At 64.3% G+C, this 26,510-nt stretch overlaps 2 protein-coding genes across 7 annotated transcripts; one reads left to right on the top strand and one right to left on the bottom strand.

The window, feature by feature from the left end:
* Window positions 1-5,474: 5,474 nt before the first annotated feature.
* Window positions 5,475-14,846, top strand: GRIN3B (glutamate ionotropic receptor NMDA type subunit 3B). Of its 3 annotated transcripts, XM_024351755.3 has the most exons (9): window positions 5,475-6,015; window positions 8,274-8,866; window positions 9,653-10,685; window positions 12,747-12,892; window positions 12,974-13,089; window positions 13,258-13,409; window positions 13,736-13,900; window positions 13,975-14,045; window positions 14,296-14,846. In XM_024351755.3, the coding sequence occupies exons 1-9, from the start codon at window positions 5,590-5,592 to the stop codon at window positions 14,720-14,722; spliced, it is 3,129 nt and encodes a 1,042-aa protein (XP_024207523.2). In that variant the 5' UTR covers window positions 5,475-5,589; the 3' UTR covers window positions 14,723-14,846. The 3 variants fall into 3 exon arrangements, with proteins under 3 accessions (XP_024207523.2, XP_024207522.1, XP_024207521.2); XM_024351754.3 differs by having other exon boundaries at window positions 13,736-14,045; XM_024351753.3 differs by having other exon boundaries at window positions 13,736-14,846.
* TMEM259 (transmembrane protein 259) lies at window positions 14,775-26,378 on the bottom strand. 4 transcript variants are annotated; one of them, XM_016934513.4, is made up of 11 exons: window positions 25,944-26,378; window positions 19,321-19,602; window positions 18,370-18,469; window positions 17,593-17,703; window positions 17,196-17,318; window positions 17,014-17,114; window positions 16,863-16,920; window positions 16,702-16,734; window positions 16,489-16,621; window positions 16,218-16,317; window positions 14,775-16,017 (listed from the first exon to the last, which is right to left on the bottom strand). In XM_016934513.4, the coding sequence occupies exons 1-11, from the start codon at window positions 26,166-26,168 to the stop codon at window positions 15,472-15,474; spliced, it is 1,812 nt and encodes a 603-aa protein (XP_016790002.3). In that variant the 5' UTR covers window positions 26,169-26,378; the 3' UTR covers window positions 14,775-15,471. The 4 variants fall into 4 exon arrangements, with proteins under 4 accessions (XP_016790002.3, XP_016790000.3, XP_016790001.3 ...); XM_016934511.4 differs by having other exon boundaries at window positions 16,702-16,785; XM_016934512.4 differs by having other exon boundaries at window positions 18,370-18,487; window positions 25,944-26,354.
* Between the last annotated feature and the right edge of the window lie 132 nt (window positions 26,379-26,510).

A 26,510-nucleotide genomic window follows, 5' to 3' on the forward strand; every position in this document is an offset into this window, starting at 1 on the left:
TGGTGGGGTTGAGGAAGGAACCAGGAAGCCAGGCCCCTCCGGTCTGCTGTGCAGGGGGTCTGAGTGGAGACAGCCCTGTGGGGTCCCGGAAGGAGGTGGCTTGGTGTAGAGAGACGGGCCTGGGGACGTTTGGGGGTGGACCCAGCCGCCAGGGTTGAGGGGTTTCCCCGGGTGCAGGACCCAGCTCTCAGGGAGGGTTTTGGGGGTCCCTGGTCCCTGTGGAAACGCAGGGCTCAGGACCAGGCAGGAGGAGGGAGCTGGTGTGGGTGGGGCCTTGGAGCACAGGCTCCTCCCAGTGCATCCCTCGGGTGCCTTGGGGCCCCTGCTGGCTTCCCCAAGGCCCAGCCGGAGCCGCCCAAGGGTGAACCCAGGGTGGTTCTCCGGGCAAAAGGTGCCATGGCCTCCCCAGGCAGAGGTGGCTTGCCCCACCCAGCAAACGTGGCCACTGCAGGCTGGGACCGTCAGATGGGTCAGGGGCAGGTCTGGGGGTGGTGTCCCGATCTGAGCCAGTCCCCAGAGGGAGTTGGACCCCTGCCACACCACAGGCTGTGCTTGTGGGTATCAAGGGCTTGAGGGAGGTCAGGCCCTGCTGCCCTGGGGAAGCTGCCACCCAGCGCCTGGATCCCAGCCCAGAAGCCCAGAACCTTCCGGAAAGCTGCCCCCGACTGACAGTCCTACCTAACGATCCAGAAAATCCGTGTGATTTAGCGGGCGTGGTAATGACCGCAGTCCAGCCAGCCGCCAGCGCTGAGTTCATGCTTTTAGGCTAATTTGTGTCCTTGTCCCCTCTATGGGGCTCTGAGTCCTCTCGGCTGGCAGCCTGGCCACACTGCGTCAGGGCAGCTGGGCCCTCACCTGGCACTGACATCCGCCTCGGCTGCTCTGAGCCCTGAGAACCCCTCCAGGGTCCCTTCCCCCTGGGCGCACGGCCAGCTTGTTCCTTTTCCATCATGAACCACTCACTCTGCTGACCTGCAAGGCTGGGTCCTGCCTGCGGGGAGCACGCCGGTTTGGGGTGAGGCAGCTGGGGGTCCCTTGGGGTTGGCTGATCTCCCTGGGTCTGTACCTACTGTTCCCCTGGAGCCATTCCCACGACCCCTGCCCCCCTCCCCATCACCACCCAAAGGCTCCCAAAGCTCCCTCCCAGCACCAATCAGGACCCCAACCACCAACTCAGGGTATCGGCACAACCCTGTGGCTGGTGCCAGGGCGGGGTGAGGGTGCGCAGAGCTGTAGAGGGACAGCTGCTTGGGGCTCCCAGGGCCCGGACTCGGCTCCAGCCGCTGCAAGAGAGTCCAAGGTGAGCCAGGCACGAACATCCAGGTCACTTCGCAGCTGCCTGCACCACGCGGCCGTCCGGGGCTGAGGTCGGCTGCCCTCACCGCAGGCTGCAGAACAGGGTTAGAGTTCACCGTGGGGCAGGGCCCGAAAATCGCCCGGTGGCCCCAGACAAGCGACACCTGGCCGGGTCGGACTCGACGTTCTTGTCTCCAGAAAGGGGGCGTCCCCCGACGGGTCGGCTGGGAGCTGGGCGGGGGCGGCAGGAGCTCACGCCTCATTCCCTGCGTTTCCCTCCATGTGCCCCTGCACGCTGGGTCCTTGGACACAAGCCCCCTCGGTGCCTCTCCACGCCCCCTCCCGCGCCGTCATCACCCTCTCGGCCCAGAGCTCCCAGACGTGCTCAGGCACCGCGGCTCCACCCTGCGTCGTAACTGCCGGTCTGGGTGCGATGGAAACAGTGGTGACGCCATCGTTCAGACCCCCCGCCCCCGCAGGCCCCACAGATTCTCAGAGGGACGGCGCGGGGACTGGGGAGGCCAAGGCGTTGACGAGCGGGGATGCCGGTGTGCACAGGTGACCTGGCGGCTGGCGGGGCTTGACTCTGCCGACCACAGTGAGGTGCGCTTGCGCGCCGCCGGGACAGCTGCCAGCAAAGCTGAGAGCAGAAAACATCATGCGCGAGGAGGTGGGGAAGCCACAGCCTTCCCGTGCCCTGGTGCGGACATAAAATGGGGCATCCACTGTGGAAATAGTCTGGCAGGTTTTTTGTTTGTTTTTGTTTTTGTTTTGAGACTGAGCCTCACTCTTTCCCCCAGGCTGGAGTGCAGTGGCCCGGTCTCCGTTCACTGCAACTTCTGCCTCCCGGGTTCATGCCATTCCCCTGCCTCAGCCTCCCAAGTAGCTGGGATTACAGGCGCCCACCACCACGTCAGGCTAATTTTTGTATTTTTAGTAGAGACGGGGTTTCACCATGTTGGCCAGGCTGGTCTCGAGCTCCTGACCTCAGGTGATCCACCCGCCTCAGCCTCCCAAAGTGCTGGGATTACAGGCGTGAGCCACCGCGCCCGGCCATTCTGTCAGGTTCTTAAAAAATTAAACAGCATTAAGGTTGGACCCAGCGAGTCCACTTCTGGGCATATACCCAAGAGAATGAGGAGCGGGGTTTGGGAATGAGGAGCGGGGTTTGGGAATGAGGAGCGGGGTTTGGGAATGAGGAGCGGGGTTTTGAAATGATCCACACACCAAGCTCACAACAGCTCCATCCCCACAGCCAAAAAGTGGGGGAAGGCCAGGCGCCGTGGCTCACGCCTGTCATCCCAGCACTATTGGAGGCCAAGGCCGGTAGACCACCTGAGGTTAGGAGACCAGCCCGGCCAACATGGTGAAACCCCATCTCTACTAAAGATACAAAAATTAGCCAGGTGTCGTGGCACGTGCCTATAATCCCAGCTACTTGGGAGGCTAAGGCAGAATTGCTTGAACCTGGGCGGTGGAGGTTGCAGTGAGCTGAGATTGCCCCCCTGCACTCCAGCCCAGGTGACAGAGCAAGACTCCTTCTCAAAAAAAAAAAAAAAAAAGTTGGGGAAACCAGGTGTCCATCAGCGGTTGGATGGGTCACCACAACACGAGTCCTCTGCACAGTGGAATATTATTCAGCCTTGAAAAAGAACGAGAAGGCTCAATGCAGTAGCTCACCCAGTAATCCAGCACTGTGGGAGCCGAGGCAGGATAATCGCTTGAGCACAGGAGTTTAAGACCAGCCTGGGCAACATCTCTACAAAACCCCATCTCTTCAAAAAATATAAATCTTAGCCAGGTGTGGTGTGCACCTGTGGTCCCGGCTACTTGGGAAATCAAGGCAGGAGGATCGCTTGAGCCCAGGAGGTTGAGGCTGCAGTGAGCTATGATCTCGCTACTGCACTCCAGCCTGGGCGACAGAGCGAGGTACAGTCTCAAAATTAAAAAAATAAAATAAGTGAGGCTCAGACACAGGCCAGAGCATGGTTGCACCTTGAGGACATCACGCCCAGTGAGAGACGCCAGACACAAAAGGACACGTCCTGTCTGATTCCACTCCTAGGAGGTCCCTAGAGTCATCAGATTCACAGAGACAGAGAGGATAGGAGGCGTCAGGGCTGGGGAGGGGACGGGGAGTGAGTGTTCCCTGGGGACAGAGTTTCAGTTTGGGAAGATGAGAAAGTTCTGGACAGGAGGGTGGTGAGGGCTACATAGCAAGGAGTGTGCTTAACGTGCCTGAGCTGTGCACCTAGAAATGGCCAAGATGGCAGGTTTCATGTTATGACTATTTTCCCACAATAAAACATTTTTTAAAAGTCTCCACGTGGCCACTTGTTCACATGGCAGCTGGGAGTAGGAACGCCTACTGTTGCCCGTGTACAGATGGGGAAACTGAGGCAGGGCACGAGGGTGAGTTCCCGGAGGGCAGACACAGTCTCTGCCCCTAGGAACTCTTGCTCCTCAGAGGGAGCCGAACCCAGGGAGGGACGGGGCCCCAGTGGTCCCTGAGGACACCAGGACACAGCACCTCTCACAGACCCAGGGAGGGGACCCCTTGTCCTGCCCCCGGGGACACCTGGCCAGGGGGCTGGAGGGGGTGGCCTGCGGGTTCCTGGAACCGAGCCATCCCTCCCTCCGTCCCTCCCCAGTCGTCTCAAAATCCAATCCATTTTACCGGCTGGCACTTGGCATTTTATTCATTTCATGGAGGATTTTTTTCCCACCTCTCCAACGCTGGCTCCAAAAGGAGATGAGGTTTGGGGGGTGTGTGTGTGTGTGTGTGTGTGAAAATCGCCGGAGTGTAGATCCATTCATTAGAGCTGAATGTTCCCAACACAGCGGCTGTTCTGCTGCCCCGCGGGATCTGGGGAGACACCGTCGGGAGGACAGGATGAGGAATGCCTGGGCAGGGATAATGTCCTCTGCTGCATGGATAGACGGATGCGGCCGCCCCCGTCTATCAGGCGCCTGTGGGATGCCAGGGCCCAAAAGGCACCCCCCGAGGCCCAGAGGACATAGGCAGGCTTGGGGACTGGTAGACAGCGGGGAGCTATGGAAGGCTCTAGAGCACTGGAGGAGGGGCATGTGAGCAAGCATCCTTGTCTGGGCTGTTGCTCAAGCCACAAGCAATTATAGAGTGCCTACTGTGTGCCAGCAGCCAAACCAGACCCACCCCGACCCTCCCAGAGCTGAGTTGAAGAGATGGTCACTAAATAAGAAGGAAATGAACAAAAAGATGGTAGGCCGTTATGGAAATGTGTGGGGGTTGGGGGTGGGTAGCAGCAGGACTTAAATGGGGCAGGGAGTGGTGCTTCCTGCATTTTCTCAGTGGCAAGCAGGGAACGTTTTTCAGGGCAGGGCATTTGGGACTGGGTTTTGAAGGGTGAAGAGGAGTTCTGTGGCCCAAGTTGCCTGCCCACTGCTGGAGGGCAGATCTACTCTATAGGTTTCCATCAGACATGCCTGTCTCAGTTTCCCCAGGGTGCACTGGATGTTGGAACACACCCCTGGGCTGGCCTGGTTAGAAACTGACCGCTCCCTGGATGTGCGAGACAAGCAAGACCCTTCCTCTGCCTCAACTTCCCTGCCTGAGCAATGGTCGACATTGGTGGAAGGGGTCAGGGATCCTGGAGAGGAACCGGGTGGGCGTCCGGGCCAATGTTTTCTTATTTTATTTTTTTGAGACGGAGCATCGCTCTGTCGCCCAGGCTGGAGTGCAGTGGCACGATCTCGGCTCACTGCAACCTCCGCCTTCCAGGTTCAAGCGATTCTCCTGCCTCAGCCTCCCAAGTAGCTGGGATTACAGGCGCCCACCACCACGCCCGGCTAATTTTTGTATTTGTAGTAGAGACGGGTTTTCACCATGTTGGCCAGGCTGGTCTCGAACTCCTGACTTCGTGATCCGCCCGCCTCGGCCTCCCAAAGTGCTGGGATGACAGGTGTGAGCCACCGCGCCCGGCAAGTCGGGGCCAATTTTAAAGCGCAGAGTCTTTTCCTGGCACCTCCATTCCATCTGTGGCCTGAATCAGAGCAGGGATGGGCAGTGGTTAGGCGTCCCCGGCCCCCGCCAGGTGTCACCGCCGCCGCCCTCAAACAACCACTGGGAGGCACTGTTTTCCCCCCGATCCCGCCCTGGGCAGGGCACGTCCCACTCCCCCCGCGCGGTTGCTGGGAACCCGGAGGCGGCCCGGGCGGAGCGCGGAGGGCGCGTCGGAACCTGGCCGGGGCCCTCCACCCGCGCCGTGGTCCCGGTGGTTGCGCCCCGCGGCGAGCGGCGCCGACAACTTTGCGATGGAGTTTGTGCGGGCGCTGTGGCTGGGCCTGGCGCTGGCGCTGGGGTCGGGGTCCGCGGGGGGCCACCCTCAGCCGTGCGGCGTCCTGGCGCGCCTCGGGGGCTCCGTGCGCCTGGGCGCCCTCCTGCCCCGCGCGCCTCTCGCCCGCGCCCGCGCCCGCGCCGCCCTGGCCCGGGCCGCCCTGGCGCCGCGGCTGCCGCACAACCTGAGCTTGGAGCTGGTGGTCGCCGCGCCCCCCGCCCGCGACCCCGCGTCGCTGACCCGCGGCCTGTGCCAGGCGCTGGTGCCTCCGGGCGTGGCGGCCCTGCTCGCCTTTCCCGAGGCTCGGCCCGAGCTGCTGCAGCTGCACTTCCTGGCGGCCGCCACCGAGACCCCCGTGCTCAGCCTGCTGCGGCGGGAGGCGCGCGCGCCCCTCGGAGCCCCGGTACGCGGGACGCCCGGAGTCAGGACGAGGGGGACCCGGGGCGGGGGCGGGGGCGGGAGCCCCGGGGACGTCCGGAGTCAGGATGGGGGTGCCGGGACTACGCAGGGAAGGGGGATCCCGGGACGCTGGACGGGCCCCAGGGATCAGGGATGGGGAAGACCCGGGTGTCCCCGGAGCAAGGAAACCAGAACCCAGAGGAAGAGACCCAGGGGCAGGGACCTAGACGCGGGGTTGAGAGCCCCAGGGACGCTCCTGGAACGCCCCTGCAGACCCCTTCCCAGCGCCCTGGTGATGGGGACCCCGCCACTGTGGCCTCTGCCACTTCCTTGCCCAGGCCCCTTCCCTCCTTCCCCACAGACCCTTCCCTGGACCCTGGGACCTCCTGGTCCCCACCCGGCTCTGGGTGGCTGGGCTGGAGGACAGGCGGTCTCCCTCCTCACTCTAGGGGTGCAGTTTCGGGGTCTGCAGGTCTGGATCTCCCTCCTTCCAGCATTCTCCCCGTCCCCTCCCAGAGGCCTCCAAGATCCCAGAGCAGCCTCCATCATTCCAACCCCGACTCCATTCCCACCCCCCACCCCCCACCCCTGGCAGCCTTCAAGTTCCTCTCTTCTAATCCCACCCCAGGCCCAGATCCCGGGAGGAAACGGAAGAAGAGAAGGGCGATTGACTGGGTTCTGGGGACCCTGTTGTCCCCCCCAACAGGGCTCACTGCGCCCCAGATAATAAGCCCCCTCCCGTGGCCAGCAAGGAGGTCCCAACTCCGGACATGGGCCTGGCTGAGCTCTATGCCCCAGCTGCCCCTCCTTCCCAACCCACTCAGAGGCCCCTCCAGCCCCTCCCTCTCCTCAGGGAGGGAGACCCTGACGCTAGAGGGGGGGGGGTCTCTTAGCCCAGCTCTCCAGGTGTCAAGGGGACCCCTGTCCCCCCACCACCCTAGGGCTGGTGGGAGAGGCGGGGCCCAAACCCAGGCCTGGGGCGCCCTCTGCTGCCGTCTCCAGGAGCTGCACCGCCGCAAGCCGGGGCGTGGGACCGACCCAGCCTCTTAGGGACTGGCTTGGCCCCCTGGGGACTGAGCCTCATCCCAAGCCCATCCTCCAGCACTGGGCACCCTGCTTCCACCCTGGGAAGCGCCCTGCCAACCCGAGGGGCCTGGCAAAGCTCTCCCACCTTTAATATACTAAGTTAAATCCAGGACCGGGCGTGGTGGCTCACGCCTGGAATCCCAGCACTGTGGGAGCCCAAGGTGGGAGGACAGCTTGAGCTCAGGAGTTTGAGACCAGCCTGGGCAATATGGCGAGACCCCATCTCTACAAAAAATACAAAAATTAGCTGGGCGTGGTGGTGGGTGCTTGTAATCCCAGCTACTCAGGATATATATATATTGGCTGGGCACCATGGCTCACGCCTGCAATCCCTGCAGTTTGGGAGGCCGAGGCGGGCAGATCACGAGGTCAGGAGATCGAGACCATCCTGGCTAACATGGTGAAACCCCGTCTTTACTAAAAATACAAAAAAAAAAAAAAAAGCTGGGAGTGGTGGAACTTGCAGTGAGCTGAGATCATGCCATTGCACTCCAGCCTGGGAGACAGAGCAAGACTCCATCTCAAAAAAAAAAAAAAATCCAGGAGAACTTTCTGGATGGCACTGGGCACAAGGGGGCCCCTCAGCCCTCCATGTGCCTGGCACGGGGCAGTAATGTGTGAAGGGGATGCTAGGGGAAGCTACCTGGTTTGGCTCTAAGCACGAGGCCATCGGTGGGCTCACCTTTATGAGCCACAGCTCTTGGCCCTAGAGGGGTTCCCAGGCAGGTGGGTGCCAGATGAGGTCAGGACTGTGAAGGAATCAGGGAGGGACCTGAGGCTGGAGGCGTTCCAAGCTGGAGCCTGGGCTCTGCCTGGAGGATGGAGAAGTCTGAATAGAGGAGGAGCAATGTGCTTGGGTTTTGAAGGATGTGTAGGAGTTGGTGGGCATAGAGAAAGGTATGCCATCCGGGGAATGGCACATGCAAAAAAAAAAAAAACACCAAGTGTGCCCATGACAAGGGTAGCTGGAGCCAAGAGAGGCTGGGAGACTGAGCTTTGTGGGGATGGTGATGGGGAACGATGGAAGGGTTTAGAGCAGGGCTGGGGCTGGGGGGAGGTGGAGGGGAGGTGCAGCCATCCAGCTGGCATCTACTTGCGGATCACCCGCTGCTGGGGTGGGAAGGGTTTTGTGGCAGTGGAGGTCGTCAACCCTAACCGTGGCCACCCCTCTCCCAGAACCCATTCCACCTGCAGCTGCACTGGGCCAGCCCCCTGGAGACGCTGCTGGATGTGCTGGTGGCGGTGCTGCAGGCGCACGCCTGGGAAGATGTCAGCCTGGCCCTGTGCCGCACCCAGGACCCCGGCGGCCTGGTGGCCCTCTGGACAAGCCGGGCTGGCCGGCCCCCACAGCTGGTCCTGGACCTAAGCCGGCGGGACACGGGAGATGCGGGACTGCGGGCACGCCTGGCCCCGATGGCGGCGCCAGTGGGGGGTGGAGCACCGGTACCCGCGGCGGTCCTCCTCGGCTGTGACATCGCCCGTGCCCGTCGGGTGCTAGAGGCTGTACCTCCCGGCCCCCACTGGCTGTTGGGGACACCACTGCCGCCCAAGGCCCTGCCCACCGTGGGGCTGCCACCAGGGCTGCTGGCGCTGGGCGAGGTGGCACGACCCCCGCTGGAGGCCGCCATCCATGACACTGTGCAACTGGTGGCCCGGGCGCTGGGCAGTGCGGCCCAGGTGCAGCCGAAGCGAGCCCTCCTCCCCGCCCCAGTCAACTGCGGGGACCTGCAGCCGGCCGGGCCCGAGTCCCCGGGGCGCTTCTTGGCACGGTGAGTGGGGACCCTGCTTCCCTTAGGAGGGTGTCCAGGCCACTGGGTCTGCACTGCTCATGGATCACAAAAGGCAACGTGAGGCCGGACGCGGTGGCTCACGCCTGTAATCCCAGCACTTCGGAAGGCCGAGGCGAGCGGATCACTTGAGCTCAGGAGTTTGAGACCAGCCCGGCCAACATGGTGAAACCCCATCTCTACTAAAAAATAGAAAACATTAGCTGGGCGTGGTGGTGACACGCACCTGTAGTTCCAGCTACTCAAGAGGCTGAGGTGAGAGAATCGCTTGCGCCTGTGAGGTCCAGGCTGCTGTGAGCTGAGATCGCACCACTGCACTCCAGCCTGGGCAACAGGGACCCTGTCTCAAACACACAAAGTCAGGATGCTTTGTTAGATGTCTTAGGTCCCCGGAAGCAGTGCCCACCTGGGGAACTATCTCAGGGACAGCAGAGAATGAGCTGAACTAGGAGGGAGGGAACGGGTCTCTGGCTGAGCCCTGGGGGAGTTCCTGAGAATGAACAACTCCTGGAAACAGGTGACCCCAGCTGGGTGCTTGTGTGTCAGTCACTGGCTTCAGGCGTATGTGGGGTGGGGGCACAGCCACGGCATCCGGGCACGGATGCCCCGGGATCAAGGGGTTAGGCTTGGGGACACCAGGAGCGTCCACGTTTGTCCTCATGATACGGACAAGAGCGACCAGTGGGAATCGGGCACGTACTGGGCAGGGGTGAGAGGATGGAGGGGTGTGAACTTCGACACCTGACACCCCCCCCGCCCTGCCCCTAGGTTCCTGGCCAACACGTCCTTCCAGGGCCGCACGGGCCCCGTGTGGGTGACAGGCAGCTCCCAGGTACACATGTCTCGGCACTTTAAGGTGTGGAGCCTTCGCCGGGACCCACGGGGCGCCCCGGCCTGGGCCACGGTGGGCAGCTGGCGGGACGGCCAGCTGGACTTGGAACCGGGAGGTGCCTCTGCACGGCCCCCGCCCCCACAGGGTGCGCAGGTCCGGCCCAAGCTGCGTGTGGTAACGCTGTTGGAACACCCATTTGTGTTTGCCCGTGATCCGGACGAAGACGGGCAGTGCCCAGCAGGGCAGCTGTGCCTGGACCCCGGCACCAACGACTCGGCCACCCTGGATGCACTGTTCGCCGCGCTGGCCAACGGCTCAGTGCCCCGCGCCCTGTGCAAGTGCTGCTACGGCTACTGCATTGACCTGCTGGAGCGGCTGGCGGAGGACACGCCTTTCGACTTCGAGCTGTACATCGTAGGTGACGGCAAGTACGGCGCCCTGCGGGACGGCCGCTGGACCGGCCTGGTCGGGGACCTGCTGGCCGGCCGGGCCCACATGGCGGTCACCAGCTTCAGTATCAACTCCGCCCGCTCACAGGTGGTGGACTTCACCAGCCCCTTCTTCTCCACCAGCCTGGGCATCATGGTGCGGGCACGGGACACAGCCTCACCCATCGGTGCCTTTATGTGGCCCCTGCACTGGTCCATGTGGCTGGGCGTCTTTGCGGCCCTGCACCTCACCGCGCTCTTCCTCACCGTGTGCGAGTGGTGCAGCCCCTACGGCCTCACGCCGCGTGGCCGCAACCGCAGCACCGTCTTCTCCTACTCCTCAGCCCTCAACCTGTGCTACGCCATCCTCTTCAGACGCACCGTGTCCAGCAAGACGCCCAAGTGCCCCACGGGCCGCCTGCTCATGAACCTCTGGGCCATCTTCTGCCTGCTGGTGCTGTCCAGCTACACGGCCAACCTGGCTGCCGTCATGGTCGGGGACAAGACCTTCGAGGAGCTGTCGGGGATCCACGACCCCAAGGTGGGCGGCCTCGGGGGGCTGCGGGTGGCCTTGGGGGGCTAGCGGCGGCCCCGGGCTGGGCTGCGTGGGGCAGGGGTGGTCAGCTGGACATGGAGGATGTCCACTAGGCCAACTCTGGTCCCAAGAGACATTTATTCAATTAATTTATTTATTTAAAGAAAAATAGCCAGGCGCGGTGGCTCACGCCTGTAATCCCAGCACTTTGGGAGACCAAGGCAGGCAGATCACCTGAAGTCAGGAGTCTCGAACTGGAGCCTGGCCAACATGGTGAAACCCCATCTTTACTAACAAATAGAAAGAATTAGCTGAGCATGATGGTGGGCACCTGTAATCCCAGCTACTCGGGAGGCTGAGGCAGGAGAATCACTTGAACCCAGGAGGCGGAGGTTGCAGTGAATCAAGATGGCACCATTGCACTCTAGCCTGGGCAACAGAGCAAGACTCCGTCTCAAAAAACAAAAAACACAGAGATGGGGGGCTGGCTATGTTGTTCAGGCTGGTCTCAAACGCCGGGGCTCAAGCAGTTCTCCCACCTTGGCCTCCCAAAGTGCTGGGATTACAGGCGTGAGCCACCGCATCCAGCCTATTTTTCTTTTCTTTTTTGAGACAGTCTTGCTCCATCGCCCAGGCTGGAGTGCAGTGACACGATCTTGGCTCACTGCAACCTCTGCTTCCTAGGCTCAAGCAATTCTCCTGCCTCAGCCTCCCAAGTAGCTGGGATTACAGGTGTGCACCACCAAGCCTGGCTTTTGTATTTTCAGTAGAGATGGGGGTTTCACCATGTTGGCCAGGCTGGTCTCGAACCCCTGACCTCGTGATCCGCCCACCTCGGCCTCCCAAGTGCTGGGATCACAGGTGTGAGCCACCACATCTGGCCCGTATTATTATTATTATTTTTTGAGACAGAGTCTCACTCTTGCCCAGAGCTGGAGTGCAGTGATCTCAGCTCACCGCAACCTCCACCTCCCAGGTTCAAGCAATTCTCCTGCCTCAGCCTCCCACAGTGCTGGGATTAGACGTGAGCCATCGTGCCTGGCCTCCCCTTGTAATTTCTTGGCAAAGTCGGGTTTTCTGCCCCGTAGTGTCTCTGAACTTTTGGATCTGCCCAGTGGTGTCCCCTGGGGGTGCCTGGCCTGCTCCCCAGCCCCTGGTGTCCCCTGTGAAACGGTAGTAAAGCGTAGACACCATGCTGTCAGGTGAGCTGACTGCTGCCGGCGGCTCTTCCAATGTAAACGCTGCACAGCTGAGCCGTCAAAGCCTTTTCATCATACGGCAACTTCCATTAGATGCTGCTGACCCACAGGCACGATGGGATTCAAGTTTGGGTTTTTGGTGGTGCTGGAGTCCCGTGGGGAGGCCTTGGCTGGTGTGACCTCAGCAGCCAGACCTACCTACTCATTAGGGGTCTGCACCAGGTTGCCCTGGCAGCTGTGGGGAGAAAAGACCACCGGTGGTGCAGGGAGGACCCCGCAGAGGGGCCTGGGCTGGTCGAGGATGTTGATGGGGAAGGAGGCTGGGTTCGACGCTGGGCCCCAACCTGGCTGGGAGCTGTGGAGGGGTGAGCAGTGGACAGTTCCCTGTGTTGCAGGTGGAGCCCCCCAGGGTTTTCGGGAGAAACAGAGTGTCAGAGGCAGTGACGACAGAGCTGCCTCCGCCTGGGGTGGGAAGAGCGAGTGGGGGCAGATCAGGAGTGGGGTCATGGACATGTTAGAGTGGGGCTCCCGTGGGACCCCGAGGGGAGAGGCAGAGGAGGTGGTGGGATAGGCGTCCAGCCCAGGGCGAGGTCCGGGTGGAGATGGACTTGCCGCCGTTTAGAACAGAGGGTCTCCACCCGGGGTGATCCTGCCCCCCGCCCCAGGGGACCCTGGACAGTGTGTGTCTAGAGACAGCTGTGGTTGTCACACCTGGGGTGTGCTCTGGGCATGGAGTGGGTGGAGGCCAGGAATGCAGCCTCGGCGCCCTGCAGTGCCCAGGACGGCCCCACCCCGGAGAACGGCGCGCCCCTCAATGGTCAGGGGTCCTGAGGGGCAGGCAGAGGCGCTGACAGGGTCCCCCGCGCAGCTGCACCACCCGGCGCAGGGCTTCCGCTTCGGCACCGTGTGGGAGAGCAGCGCCGAGGCGTACATCAAGAAGAGCTTCCCCGACATGCACGCGCACATGCGGCGCCACAGCGCGCCCACCACGCCCCACGGCGTCGCCATGCTCACGTGAGCCCGGGCGCGGGGTGAGGCGGGGGCGGGGCGTGGGGTGGGCGGGGCGATGGCTGACCCCGCCCCCGGCCCCAGCAGGAGCGACCCCCCCAAGCTCAACGCCTTCATCATGGACAAGTCGCTCCTGGACTACGAGGTCTCCATCGACGCCGACTGCAAACTGCTGACCGTGGGAAAGCCCTTCGCCATTGAGGGTGAGAGGCACCTGGGCGAGGCGGGGCGCCGGGGTCTCTGGGGACCTCCTGGGGGCAGTGGGGAGCCACGGAGGGTTCGAGGTGGGAAGGGGCAAAATCCCACGTGTGCGGGCAGAGTTCCCCTGGGGCTGTCCCACCTGGCCCCACCGCCTGGTCCCGCGCCCCCAGGCTATGGGATCGGACTGCCCCAGAACTCGCCGCTCACCTCCAACCTGTCCGAGTTCATCAGCCGCTACAAGTCCTCCGGCTTCATTGACCTGCTCCACGACAAGTGGTACAAGATGGTGCCTTGCGGCAAGCGGGTCTTTGCGGTTACAGAGGTGGGGCAGGGCCTGGGACAGAGGGTGGGGGTGGGGGTGGGTGTGGGGGGCCCTGAGCCTTGTCTGAGGTGACCAACCCCAGTGCTCATTCCCCAGACGTGCGTTTGTCTGCTTCTGCGCACTTCTATTCACCCTACAAAACCCCGGCTCCAGTGCCCCTTCCTCCATGAAACCTCACTCCCCCCAGCCATGGAGTCCCTGCCTCCCAACCTGGCTCCACTGCCCCAAGCCCCTCTCTCTGGCCCAACCTGTTCTCCCCTAGTTCAAGGCTCCCCAGGGGCTTGCCATTACGTGACCGTGCGGGGCTCCTGCTGTGTTGCCCCCAGACCCTGCAGATGAGCATCTACCACTTCGCGGGCCTCTTCGTGTTGCTGTGCCTGGGCCTGGGCAGCGCTCTGCTCAGCTCGCTGGGCGAGCACGCCTTCTTCCGCCTGGCGCTGCCGCGCATCCGCAAGGGGAGCAGGCTGCAGTACTGGCTGCATACCAGCCAGGTGGGGACCGGGTGGGCGGCGGGCGGCCCCACCACCCCCGCCTCCTCGCCAACCGGGTCTGTCTGGGGTCTTAGAAAATCCACCGCGCCCTCAACACGGAGCCACCAGAGGGGTCGAAGGAGGAGACGGCAGAGGCGGAGCCCAGGTAAGTGGTGGTCAGGCGGACCACGATGCAGGACCACCCAGACCCACCACCCCACCAGCTCGCCCCGAAGCCGGCCGCGGGGTGCAGGAGGTTCCCGGAGGTTCCCCGCCCACCCCCGGAGGGCTGTGTGCACACCGTGGCTCCCTGGTTGTGCCTGTCGGCCATCCTCTGCCGTCAGCGGCCTCTGCAGAGGCCCAGGGCGCGAGACGGCTGCCCCGGCGGACACTGACCAGGCCGGTTCCGTCCCCAGCGGCCCCGAGGTGGAGCAGCAGCAGCAGCAGGACCAGCCAACGGCTCCGGAGGGCTGGAAACGGGCGCGCCGGGCCGTGGACAAGGAGCGCCGCGTGCGCTTCCTGCTGGAGCCCGCCGTGGTTGGGGCACCCGAAGCGGACGCGGAGGCGGAGGCTGCGCCGCGAGAGGGCCCCGTCTGGCTGTGCTCCAACGGCCGCCCGCCCGCCACAAGGCCCACGGGGGCCCCCCAGCCCGGGGAGCTGCAGGAGCTGGAGCGCCGCATCGAAGTCGCACGTGAGCGGCTCCGCCAGGCCCTGGTGCGGCGCGGCGAGCTCCTGGCACAGCTCGGGGACAGCGCACGTCACCGGCCTCGGCGCTTGCTTCAGGCCAGAGCGGCCCCCGCGGAGGCCCCACCACACTCTGGCCGACCGGGGAGCCAGGAATGAGGCGGCAGCCGGGCCGTTTGGGCTCAACACACACACACACAGCGCAGTGAGCCGCTGTCAACAGACAGTTTATTCTATATACAAACACAATTTTGTACACTGCAATTAAATAGAATGGAATGAGCGCTCCTCCGCATTCCTCCCCGAGTGACTGGTTTGGCCGCCGGCCCACTCCATCCCCGAGTGGGACTGGACCACGGCCCTGGCTGCTGCCACTGATGTTGGCGCCTGCACCCCACGTCCCTATGCCCGAGGCGCAAGCTCTGCTCTCCCGGGGACCCCAGGCCTGGCGCACACGCGGGGAGGGCCGGGCCATGGAGAAGGCACTGCAGGGAGCACCAGGCAGAGCCGGGCTGAGGCCGGCCGGCACTAGGGCGCGAGGCCCCACCCCAAGCCGGCCTCTCCTCCACACCTCCGCCTTGCTCAGAGACCTGCACCATGCGACCCCACTCCATCCTCAGGACGGTTCACTGCAGACCTACCAAGACCCCTCCAGAACCTTCCGCGGAACCCCACCCCCTCTCCTTGCTGACCAGCTCAAACAGCTCACTAGCGGGTACAAGCCTCGGGCGCGACCTCACACCAGTGGGAGGAAAGCCGCCTTCCGGGCAAACCCCACGAAACCCTGAAAGCCCCCGACACAGCCTGGGCAGTCCCAGAGGAAGGAGGTGGCTGGCCTCCCCCACCCCCACGGGCTCGGGAAGGTCAGGCCCAGCCAGCAGGGGTCAGAGGCGGCTCAGCTGTGCGGCTCAGGACCCCACCTCCGAGGGCGCCTCCGTTGGGGCCATGGAGGCCGGGCTAGGCCCGCCTACCGCAGCCCCCAGGGGAGTTGTGTCAGAAGCTGCGGAGTCACTCGGGGGGACACTGTCCTGGGGGGCGTGGGGGAGGCCCCCAGCAGGGCCCAGCGGGCTGGCTGGACGCCGCTCCAGGAGGGAGGCGCTCAGGCCGGACAGGAAGGAGGCGTCTGTGATGATGGCAGCGGTCTCTGCCATCCAACCCAGGTCACCACCAGCAGCTGCCGCCACTGAGGCTGCCGCGGCCACCAGGGAGCTGGGCGCCGCTGCCACAGGCCCGGGACTCCCGCTGGCCCCGGGCGAGACGGGGCCCAGGGCGGGGGACTGGCCGGCAGAGTCAGGGGCTGTAGCTGGGGCGCCCGAGTTGTTGTTCATGTCATCGGGCAGCGCCGTGGGGGTCCCGGGGCCCAGTGGCGGCGCCTGAAGCAGCATCTCCTGGATGCGGACCTGCTGCAGGATGGCAGGCAGCTCATAGTGGTGGAAGAAGTAGATCATGGAATGCTGCGGGAGGGAGGGCGGGAGTCAGGACGGGCCCGCCCCTGCCCCACCCAGCCGCTGCTCCCAGAGGGCAGCCCACCCGGGACCATCCACGCTACCTCTGCCCGCTTGGGCCGACCCCACAGGGCATCCTCCCCGGCTGCAGCCTCTCCTGCCTGGAAAGGCACGGCTGGCCCGCCCCCTGCTTGCCGCCCAGGCCTCACCTGGATGAAGAGCCAGGAGGTGACCAGGGCCAGGCTGCTATACTGCCCGTTGAAGCGGTAGTGATAGGCATAGAAGGCGAAGTGGTAGAGATAGAAGAACCTGCGGGGCGGGGTGAGGGCGTCGGGGCTGCAGGTCCCACCCTGCCAGGCCCAGCCCCTGGGGTTCCCGCTTGGCGCAGCCACCACCCCTGCCTCCAACGCCCCTCCCTCTGGCAGCCCCCTACCCCTTCCCGCCAGCACCCACTCCGCCCTGCCCCCGTGCCACGCTCACCGCAGCCAGTGCCGCTTGCTGGTGCTGGTGTGGCAGCAGATGGCGTCATACTGGTCCGCGAGCCACACGATGAGGATGATGTAGAAGGCGGTGGTGGTGTCGTTGAAGAACTCCGACATGATGGCCTCCATCCCTGCAGGGAGAGGCGGCGCCGGTTGAAGCGGGCGGGGCGGGGTGCAGCGCGGGGCGGGGGAGGCCGGGTGGGGTCCTCACCGACGAGGGCCAGGATGACGGTCAGCAGGGGCGCTGCGGGGAAGGCGATGGCCATGTTCATCTCCAGCATCTGCAGCAGGTCCACTGCGGGCACAGGGCGGCGGGCGCCCGGTGAGGGCCTGGAGGACGCCCGCCCCGCCCTGCGCCGGCGGGACACTCACCGATGAAGACGAAGATCTGGTGGTGTGAGTACCGCAGCAGCATGGACACGCTCAGCGTCTGCAAGGGGCGCGCAGGAAGCGCCGTGAGGGGCTGCGAGGGCCTGCTCGGCTCCCACCCGGCCAGCCCCCGCACCCGCCCAGAGGCACTCACGAAGATGACCATGATGGCGAAGGCGGCCAGGTAGGACGTCCGCGCCATCCACATGCTCACAAAGCGGTAGTGCTCGCCCGACACCACATTCCGCAGGAAGCCTGCGGCGGAGGGAGCCGTGAGCGCCCGCCCCCACCCACGCCCTCGCACCCTCGCACCCTCGGCCCCGGGGCATGCCTCACCCTTGTTCTCCTCGTTCTCCGCCAGGCCCTTCACGCTGGACATGAGGATGTCATCGTAGCCCAGGAACTCATCCAGCAGCAGGCGGCTGAAGCGGTCCCCGAAGCACTGGTCCCGCGTGGGGTCTGCGGGTGGGTGAATCAGGGAGCCGGGAGCCCCGCCCAGGCCACCCCCTGGGCCCTGCCCCAGCTGGCTCCATTGCTGAGGCCTGGCCTGCTTCCTGGCCCTGCCCATTCTTAGGAAACCCATCCAGGCCCCCAGCCCTGGGAAGCGTGCCTGAGGCGGGGCAGACCCCAGTGCTTCCTGCACAGCCCCCGGCCCCGCACCAGCAGGAGGAGACCCGAGGCAGGAGGGGAGGCCCCGCCATGGAGCTCCCCCAGCCCAGCAGCTCAGACTCACCCAGGGTGACCACCATGACGGGGATGCTCAGGCGCTGGCGGGTGGCCTGCGACAGGCGCAGGAAGCCATACTCTAGTGAGTACTCCACGATGTACTCGTCCTGCGGCCACACTGCGGGCAGAACCAGGGACCAGGTCAGCGCCCCCACCCCCGTCCCCTGCCCACTGCCAGCAGGCGAGGCAGGCGTTGAGGGGTGGAAGGTGAGACCTGCTGAGCCCTGGGCCCCAGGTGGGTGCTGGGAGGACCCCTACATGGACACTTGGGATGGTGCCCACCCAAGCTGGTGTCCTGCCCTGTGCACTGCAGAGGCTGGCCAGGCTCCTCCTCCCGTGGCCCCCTCTCCCTGGCTGGGGCTGGCTGGGTGCAGGGCTGCCCCACTGCCCTGGTGGCCCCCAGCACACCCCCAACACTTCAGAGGCCCCGGCCCTCTGGATAGACCCTCTGCTGCCAGATGGGCAGGGATGGGGGCGGGGGTGGGGGCTTCCCTGAGCACAGCCTGCTAGAACTCTGAGCTCAGAGCCGAAGGGATCCATCCCCTCCAAGTTGCCGTTCACGAGGGTCCCAGAAAGGATGAGCTGAGCTAGTTACCCCAGGCTCTGGGGTGTCCCCACAGCCTCCTGTGCTGACAGATGGGGAAATCGAGGCACGGAGGTGCCCTCAACGGTCCAGGACATGTGGCCAGCAGGCTGGGGATGTTCGGAGGGACCCCGCCTGTACCCCAGCACCCCATGACTGAGGCAACCCCGTGAGGCAGTACACCTTTGGGGGGCGACCTACCTTTGGTGGGCGTCTCAGGGAAGGGGAACTCCTGGCTGTCATTCAGGGCCTCTGTGCTACTCGGCGGCTTGAACACCTTGGGCTCGATGTCCAGCTCAAACTGTGGGCGACCAGGGACCTGGGTGTCAGCAGCGCCAGCCCGGGCTGTGAGGGCCCAGCCTGAGGATACAGTCCTGCTAATGGGAAGGGACTGGGAGCCTCAGCCTCTGCCCCACCACTGACCAGGCCAGGGTGGACTACGTGTGCCTCCCGCCTCAGCTGGGACCCCACCTCAACACCAAGCCTGCCCTGCTGTGAGGCCATCTCCAGCACAGCTCTGAGTCCTGAAGCTGAGGCAAGGGCCAGCCACAGGCAGTAGACCCCATGGAAGGGTCCATGATGCTCTGCCCAAACACTCAAACTCTTGGGGTTGGCTCTGTGGGAACAGGTGGGACCCCAAACCCTGACTGCTGAAGCAAAAACATCTCCCACCAGGCTGTGGGGCCCAACACAGCCACCTGGTCCCACCAGTGCCCAAGGCCACCACAAGCTGACCAGGAACCCAGCACCTCTGCAGGCAGTGGGGCCACCTCAGGACGGCCAGGATGGGCCCAGAGCTCTTAGCTTTCAGCCCCCAGGCCTCCTCAGCTATTGCTGCCCACTGCACCCCCAGCCCCAGCCAATCCCCTCCCTGGAACAGCTACTCTCAAAGGCCCGAGTCTGCCCAGCCCAAGTCCTCCCCGAGATCCCCCTGCCCTGCCCAGGCCTCTAGCAGGGCAACAGGCCGAGGGTCTTGCTTCAGAGCCCCCAGGCCACCAAAAGGCCACGGCAGGCAGGGGCGGCCTTGTCTGCATGCCAGGTTCCTGAAAGTCAAGAACCCCAACATCCTGTCGATGTCAGGAACCGCCCCTTCAGCGACCAGCATCTACGGGGCGCTGGCCTCTGCTGCAGCTGAGCCCAGGCCTGGCTCACCTTGATGGAGCTGTTCCCAAACATCTCCATGGTCAGCTCTTCCTCCTCCTCATCTTCCATGTCCAGGTTGCTGCCTGGTTCCATGGCCAGGCCCGGGAAGCTCCCGCGGCCGCCGCTGTCACAGAACTGTAGGAAGACGGGCGCGCGGCTCGAGTTGTGCCGCACCTCCACACGCAGGATGCCCTCACGCGGCCACTTGTCACGCACGTGCTCCAGGCAGTTGATGGGCGAGCGGGAGAAGACGATGTGGATGTAGGCCAGGACGAAGAGCACAAACAGGGCCTGGGGGCGGCCGGCAGTCAGTGAGGCGCCCCAGGGCCAGCTGCAGCTGACACCCAAGGGCCTACATGATGGGGCGCGCTGGGACGCCCAGGACGGGGAAAGGAAGGAAACCCCAGAAGTCGAACTGGGCTCTGAGGACCCTGGGTCCCTCCCACGCTGACTGCACCGGGCCAGCCCCTCACATAGTCCAAGTGACTGAGGATCCGGGGGACGCCCCACTCCAACCCCGGAGGGGCTCTGCCACCTGCAGCCCGGCTCTGACAGGCCCTGGGGCTTCGGCAAGGCCTGTGACTGCCCCGCACCTCCTCAGGGGTGAGCCGGATGAAGCCAGCAGGCCGGGGCCCTCTCAGATGCACACAGGACCCCCCAAACCTGGGAGGAGACGAGGCTGGACTCAGACCCACCAAGTGGAGCACACCAGGGCCCTCTGCCAGCCAACGGCTCCCGCCCTACAAGCAGCAGCATGGGTGTTGCCGCCACCCCGGGGCCACCAGCTGGACCCACTGTCTACGAAAGAGGGCACAGCCCTCCACAGCCCAACCTGCTGCTTCCTGCCTCACCTTCCGCTGCATCCCCAGCACTCCCCTGATCTCACCAGCTGAAAATAGCTTCTCTCACCTGGCGGGGCGCCCTGTGCAACCCTCCCAGGCCTGGCGGGGCCAGCCGCAGCTGCTGGGGACACAGTGGACCTCCGTGGCTGGGCAGAGCGCCCCACGGCAGGGCGAGGCTGCCGTGCCCGAGGCACAACCTATGAACTGGGGTGCCAGCAGCTCTCACCTGGGGGCTCCTGCCCAGGGGATGCTTGGGACATCTGTGGTTGTCACAATTGGGGGAGCTCCTGGCATGGAGTGGGTGAGGCCAGGGATGCTGCTCAGCACCCAGCAGTGCCAAGGACGGCCCCACCCCGATGTCCACAGGGCTTGGGGAGCCCACGCCCCAGCGTGCTGCAGGCACAACTCAGAGTGGGGCCCCTCTAGGGGCAGTTCAGGGCAGCCCCTCTTCCAGGGAGCCCGCCTCACCGTCTGGGGGTTCAGGGCAGACCCTCTTCCAGGGAGCCCGCCTCACCGTCTGGCGGTTTGGCTGCCCACTGTACCTCCCAACCTGAGGTCCAGGCATCACCCCCGAGCCTGGTGAGGGTCACGTCTACCTGCTGCCCCGATCCGCAAAACTGAGGACCCAGCTGGGCCAAGGGGGCGCCCACGGCCACATGGAACCCCAGACTCTCAGGGAAGAATTGATCAGACTCAAAATCACAAGCCAGAGAGCCTGGAGCACAGGGCCCCTCCGTGACCCGTGACCTGCTGGCAGGTGCACCAATGCCCGGGGTGCAGTGAGCCACCTGTGGCCGCACAGCCATAGGCAAGACCACCAGGAGCCTCAACTCTTCCACGCCCACAGTGAGCTGGGGCCTCCTCTCCAGAACCCTCTGTAGACTGAGCAAAGGGCCGAGTCAGCAAAGCAACCCACTTCCGGCCCGGCCGCAGTGCTGTGACCTGTGGGAGGCCCTGAGTCTGAGCATGGATGAAGCCCTGGGTCTAGCCACACGTGCAGCTGGGGTGAGCCCCATCACGCTCCCCAGCCCCAGGAGCTGGAGAATCCCTTGGGCTGATCTGAACTGCATTTCTAGTCCTTACAGCCAAAAGAACCGCAGGGGATGAAGGCTGGCCCGGCGCTGAGATTTAAGCCGAAAGAGGCAAGAGCAGAACCCTGACCGCCAGGCATTCAGGCCCCGCCCACAGACGCCGGAGCTACAAATGAGGGGCGGGCGGGGGGAGGGGGCAGGGCCCTCTGCTGGGGAGGGTTCCCCTGTGTCCTGGGGAAGACAGGGAGGGCAGTGTGGAAGGGGGGCAGCCCCGGAGCTTGAGATGCTTTCAAAGCCTAGCGTTTCCCCATATGGCATCTGGGGACAGGAGCCACGGAGGCTGGGCCCAGTGGTGGGTCACGGTCAGAGACACGGACCCCACAGTCCCTCGGCTCAGCACTCTCAGGAGAGAGGGGCCCGCGAGGCCCATGGTGGATGCGCTGGTGGCCACACTCTGCCTTCCAGGCCCAGACATCCAGCAGGAGCTGTGCCCAGGACAGCAATGGACCCTGTGCCAAGATGTTCCAAAAAGTGCTGACACACAGTGGGCCGAGGTCGGGGCTGTCCAACGCTTCACAAGGGACGCACGGCTGTTACCATCCCTGGTTTATAGACGAGGAACTGACACAGAGGTCCCGACAGACCTGGACCTGCTGAGGTCACATGGCCAGGAGGGAGGGGCCAGGGCAGTGCCAGGCTGCACAATTAAGGCCCCACGGGGAAGAGCAGCTCCTGGGGTTGCCCTGGGCAGGGTCAGCTTGGTCCAGGGTCAGCGGGAGAGGGCACAGGACACACATCCTGCCACACCCAGCACTGGTGTGAGTGACCCGTCCCATGAAGACAGCGGACGTGATGAGAGGGCACCAGTGTCTTCACACAATGTGCACACACTCCAGTCGAAGACTTCAAGTCCACCAGACGCTATGACTCAGACGTCACTGTGTCTTTGCCCCATCAGGTGCTCCGTGCTGACCGGGCTCAGGGCCCCTCTTCCCTGACTGAGCATGACCAGAAAAATGCCCCACTGGACAAGGCCCGTTGCCGCCAAAGCCTCAGCTCCCCTTCAGTCTCCCACCACAAAACAAGGAGCAGGCACCACCCAGCCAGACGCAGGCTCATCCTGAGTCCTGGGTCCTCCTCCCCAAGACCTGTCTGTCATCAGCCACCCTGCAGCAGCCACCTCACCAGGCCCGGCCCTGAGCCACACGCCCAGGCAGCCTCGTCCACGCCCATAGTAACCCTCCCTAGGGAGCTCAACTGCAAATGCTCCCATGGGCCCCTGGCCACCCTCTGCCCGCAACCTGGCTCAGCCACTCGCATGCCCTGGGTGGTCCAGTCTCCTACACTCCATGACCCTGTCCCTGACCCAGGCTCCCCAGCAGGCGCCCACATGCTCCAGCCCCACGGCCTTCCCACACGCCCTCCAGCTGCCTGGACACCCCACCCCATCCCACTGGCTGTGGCTCACCTCCAGGAGGCCCTGCCCACCCCGCACAGGAGTCACCCTACCCCTATGACCCTTCCTTCCTCCGGGTCAGCCCACACACGGCTGCACCCACAGGAGCACCTCCCCCAGCCTGGGGCCGTGCTCACCGCCTCCTCCAGGAAGCTTCCTGGATGTTCTGGCCGAGGCTCTCAGGGCACCCCAACACTCGGCCACTGGGTGGGCCTTTCCTTTCCTGTCTCCCCACAGACCTGGAGTGCCAGGAGCAGCCTGCCTGCTCTCTGGGTATTTGACTGACCCACAGACCGACGGACACACAAGCCCGCGGAGCCACACTCTCCTCCCAGGTGGGACACAGAGCCCTCAGCCCCAGCCAGGAAACACTACCTGGGGCTCCCCTTTGTCCACCCGGGGTGCTTCCTGCCTCCAGGCCACCAGGGCCTCTCCTTCCACTGCAGCCTCACAGTGGCCTCAATGTGACAGGTCCCCATTCAGAGCAGGGCCCCTGGGGTCTCACATACCCCGTCTTTAATCGTCACGACCCCACAAGAGGAGCCCCATTACTCCCTGTGGCTAGGGGCGGGCCCCTGCCCATGTCCAGGGGTGCTGAGTCGAGACCCCTTCACCCTGTGGGCATCCACTTGGTGGTCACCTGGGTCCAGAACCCAACCGCACAGGTGCAGGCACCCAGTGCCCCAAGACGGACAGTCTCTGCCACACTGGGCTCAGGGCCATGAAGGCCAGCAGAGGTGGATACTGAGGCTGGAGGGAGGTCTCCCGAGGGCCCCTGGAACACAGGCCCCTGCCGCCTCCTCTCTCCCCAGCACCTGGCACTGCCTGGCATTTCCTAAAACCACCCAGGCATGGATGAGGGACCGGGGGGCTCCATGCTGGCTCAGAGCTGGGAGATCCTGGCATTTCCTAAAGCCACCCAGGCATGGGTGAGAGCTGGGGGACTCCATGCCAGCTCAGGGCTGGGAGCTCAGCTGCACAGATGCCACAGGATGAAACCACCTCAAAGGGATCATACCAGGGAGGACCTGGCTCTCTGCAGGGAGACCCCCGGAAGCCAGGCGGGCAGGAAGCAGAGGAGCCTTCTGGAACTCAAGGCAGCCTCTGAAATCAGGCAGTTCCAGCCTGCACTTTGCAGATAAGTAAAAGTGAAGGCAGCAGGGTCAGATTCTGTGCCACCAGATTACCGGGTGGAGAATTCACAAAGAACAGATTTCCCCACCCAGGCCAGGCATGGTGGCTCACGCCTGTAATCCCAGCCTTTTGGGAGGCCGAGGCGGGCAGATCACCTGAAATCAGCAGTTTGAGACCAGCCTAGCCAACATGGCAAAACCCAGTCTCTACTAAAAAAACAAAAAAATTAGCCGGTTGTGATGGTGGGCACCGGTAATCCTAGCTACTCCGCAGGCTGAGGCAGAAGAATTGCTTGAACCCAGAAGGTGGAGTTTGCAGTGAGCCGAGATCAAACCACTGCACTCCAGCCTGGGTGACAGAGCAAGACTCCATCTCAAAAAAAAAAAAAAAAAAAAATTCACCACCCAGAGATCTCACAGTCCAAAGCCCCCTGCTGAGAGGAGAGATTGGGGTTACTGAGAACCTCCCAAGAGTCTCCACCCTACACAGAAGAGGGGGAACTCCAGCTCTGGCCCAGCCCCATCTGACCACCTGTGAGTGGTATTGGCCTGGAGATGGAGCCGGGTAGGCTTGATCCCTTTCCAAACCGGGACATGGTGGGACCAGGGCCCAGGCGACAGGGATGCACCTCCCAGGGAGGCTGAGCTCCGTCGGGGGAACCTGGCCTGGCACCCAGCACACACCCTCCACAAGCCTAAGGACACAGTGGCTCCATCCTGTTCCCAGGCTACTCCATGGAAGGAAAACCCACGTCCACAGACCAGCCTCCGTCCACAGTTTCAGGCCCCGTCTGTGGACCCCAGAGCCAGGAAAGGCCGCCTGCCTGCGTAACCCTTCACAGCCCTGCTCAGGTGCCTACTGAGGCGACCATGCCACTCTGGGGGGCTGCAGGGAGGAAGGTGGGAAGGATGATGGGCTGAGCTCTGGCCTGGGGAGGCCACGGATCTGGAGGCTGGGGGGCCTTCCGTGAAGTGGCAGCAGGCTGGGACCCACACCCAGGTCCGCAGGACGGCCAAGGTCCAGCTCCACTTGCCGAGCCCAAAAAAGCAGCCAGCTCCTGACCAACCTGTGTCAGGCTGGGAACTTGCCCACGATCGCAGCCTGGCCCACCAGCATCAGACCCCTCTTTGCAAGCTAGATCCAAAAAGCTCACGGCGCAACTTCAGCAGCCCCCAAGCCCCGGCGCGGCGGTGTTCTGATGCAGAACGAAAACGGCCACGTCCCCATTTCGCCAGGTGGCCCACGACCCCGGCCAGCTTGTTTTCTGAGGGGCTGCAGCTGCTACTGAGCCCCTCCTGTCACCCAAGCAAGACTCCTTCTCAGAGGGAGTCAGGCCGATGCCTGTCCTGCACGGCTGAGTCCTCTGCCATCTGAGGAGGGCGGGAGGGGGACAGAGCCCAAGACGCGGAGGCCGGTGCCTCATAGGGGAGGCACGGGCGACAGACTCACAACCTGAGCTCCTGAAGCAGGAAGGGGGTGGGGACCCAGCGGAGGAAGAGGCCGGGGATGGGGTGGTACACTGCTGCCGGTGACTTTGCCGCTAACCCTAGCGAGGTGACCTCAGCTAAGTCACATTCCCCTGAGGCTCAGGAGCGGGGAACGGGGTGGGGGCAGCTGAAAGGCTACAAGGAGGAAGAGAGGGGAGTGGGGAGTGGACTTCCAGGACAGGGGTTGGTCCGAGGGAGCCCTGTGTCAGGCTGGGTTCTGGGCCAGCACATTGGGAGGGGAGAGAGGCCTCGGAACTGAGGGTCTCAGGCGGCAGAGTCAGGGGTCAAAGGGCGGGAGGTGCTACCTCGCAGGCCAGGACCGGACTCCAAGCCTGGGTAGGTGGGGACCTGGGAAAGGCGGTCGCCGGGGACAGGATGGGCCCTGGAGGGAGCTGACAGTGAGGTTTCAAGAGTAGAGAACAGCGGCTTCTAGTGCAGCGGGACCCAGCCTTCCCGGGTGGACGTCCCCGGGCGGGATGGGGTCACGAGACGGTGTCCCTGGCCAATCCCAGGGTCAGAGGTCGCGAGGGAGAGCCCTAATCGGTAGGGCCGGGTATAGGCCTCAGGGTGCAGGGTGGCGCTCGGTGTCCCCAGCGGGGCCAGGGGTCGCGGTCGGAGGTAGCAGACTTGGGGGTCGGGACAGCCGCTGGGGTCAAGGGTCGGGGGTCGGGGCCGCGGTCACCTTGAGCAGCACGAAGAACTCGAAGAGACGGCGGAAGGCGGGCGGGAAGAGCCGCGAATAGGTGACAGCCATCTTGAAGAACAGCGCGTGGAAGAGCCGGTCGCGCACGTTGATGAGGGGGTTGGGGTTGAGATTGGGGGTGCGAGGCCCGCGCGCGGGGGCCGGGCCGCCGCCGCCGCCGTTGGGCCCGGGCCCCGCAGCTGCGGGCTCCACGTGCTCCGACATGCCTCCCAGCGTCGCGCCCTAACGACCCGCAAGTGTCCGAGGGCGCCTCCCGGCCGCCATCGGCCGCCCTCGCAGCCGCCGCTCTCCTCACGGCCTCCCGGCCGCCGCCGCCATCTTCCGCCTTCTCGTCCGGCTGCGGCGCTGCTGACGCTAGCGAGTCGCCACGCCGGGCAAGAGCGGCCCCCCTGCGCCCGCAGAGAACGCTGGGATGCCAGCGGCGCCCGCGGAGGCCTCACCCCCTACCTCGGCCGCTCCAGGGGGGCGGGACTGCATCTGGGCCACCTCTTTTGCATATTGGCACCCACAATCCACCGCGTCTATGAGGCCAGTATAAGGCGGTAA

The sequence above is a fragment of the Pan troglodytes genome, chromosome 20, assembly GCF_028858775.2.
Source record: "Pan troglodytes isolate AG18354 chromosome 20, NHGRI_mPanTro3-v2.0_pri, whole genome shotgun sequence".
NCBI lineage: Eukaryota > Metazoa > Chordata > Mammalia > Primates > Hominidae > Pan > Pan troglodytes.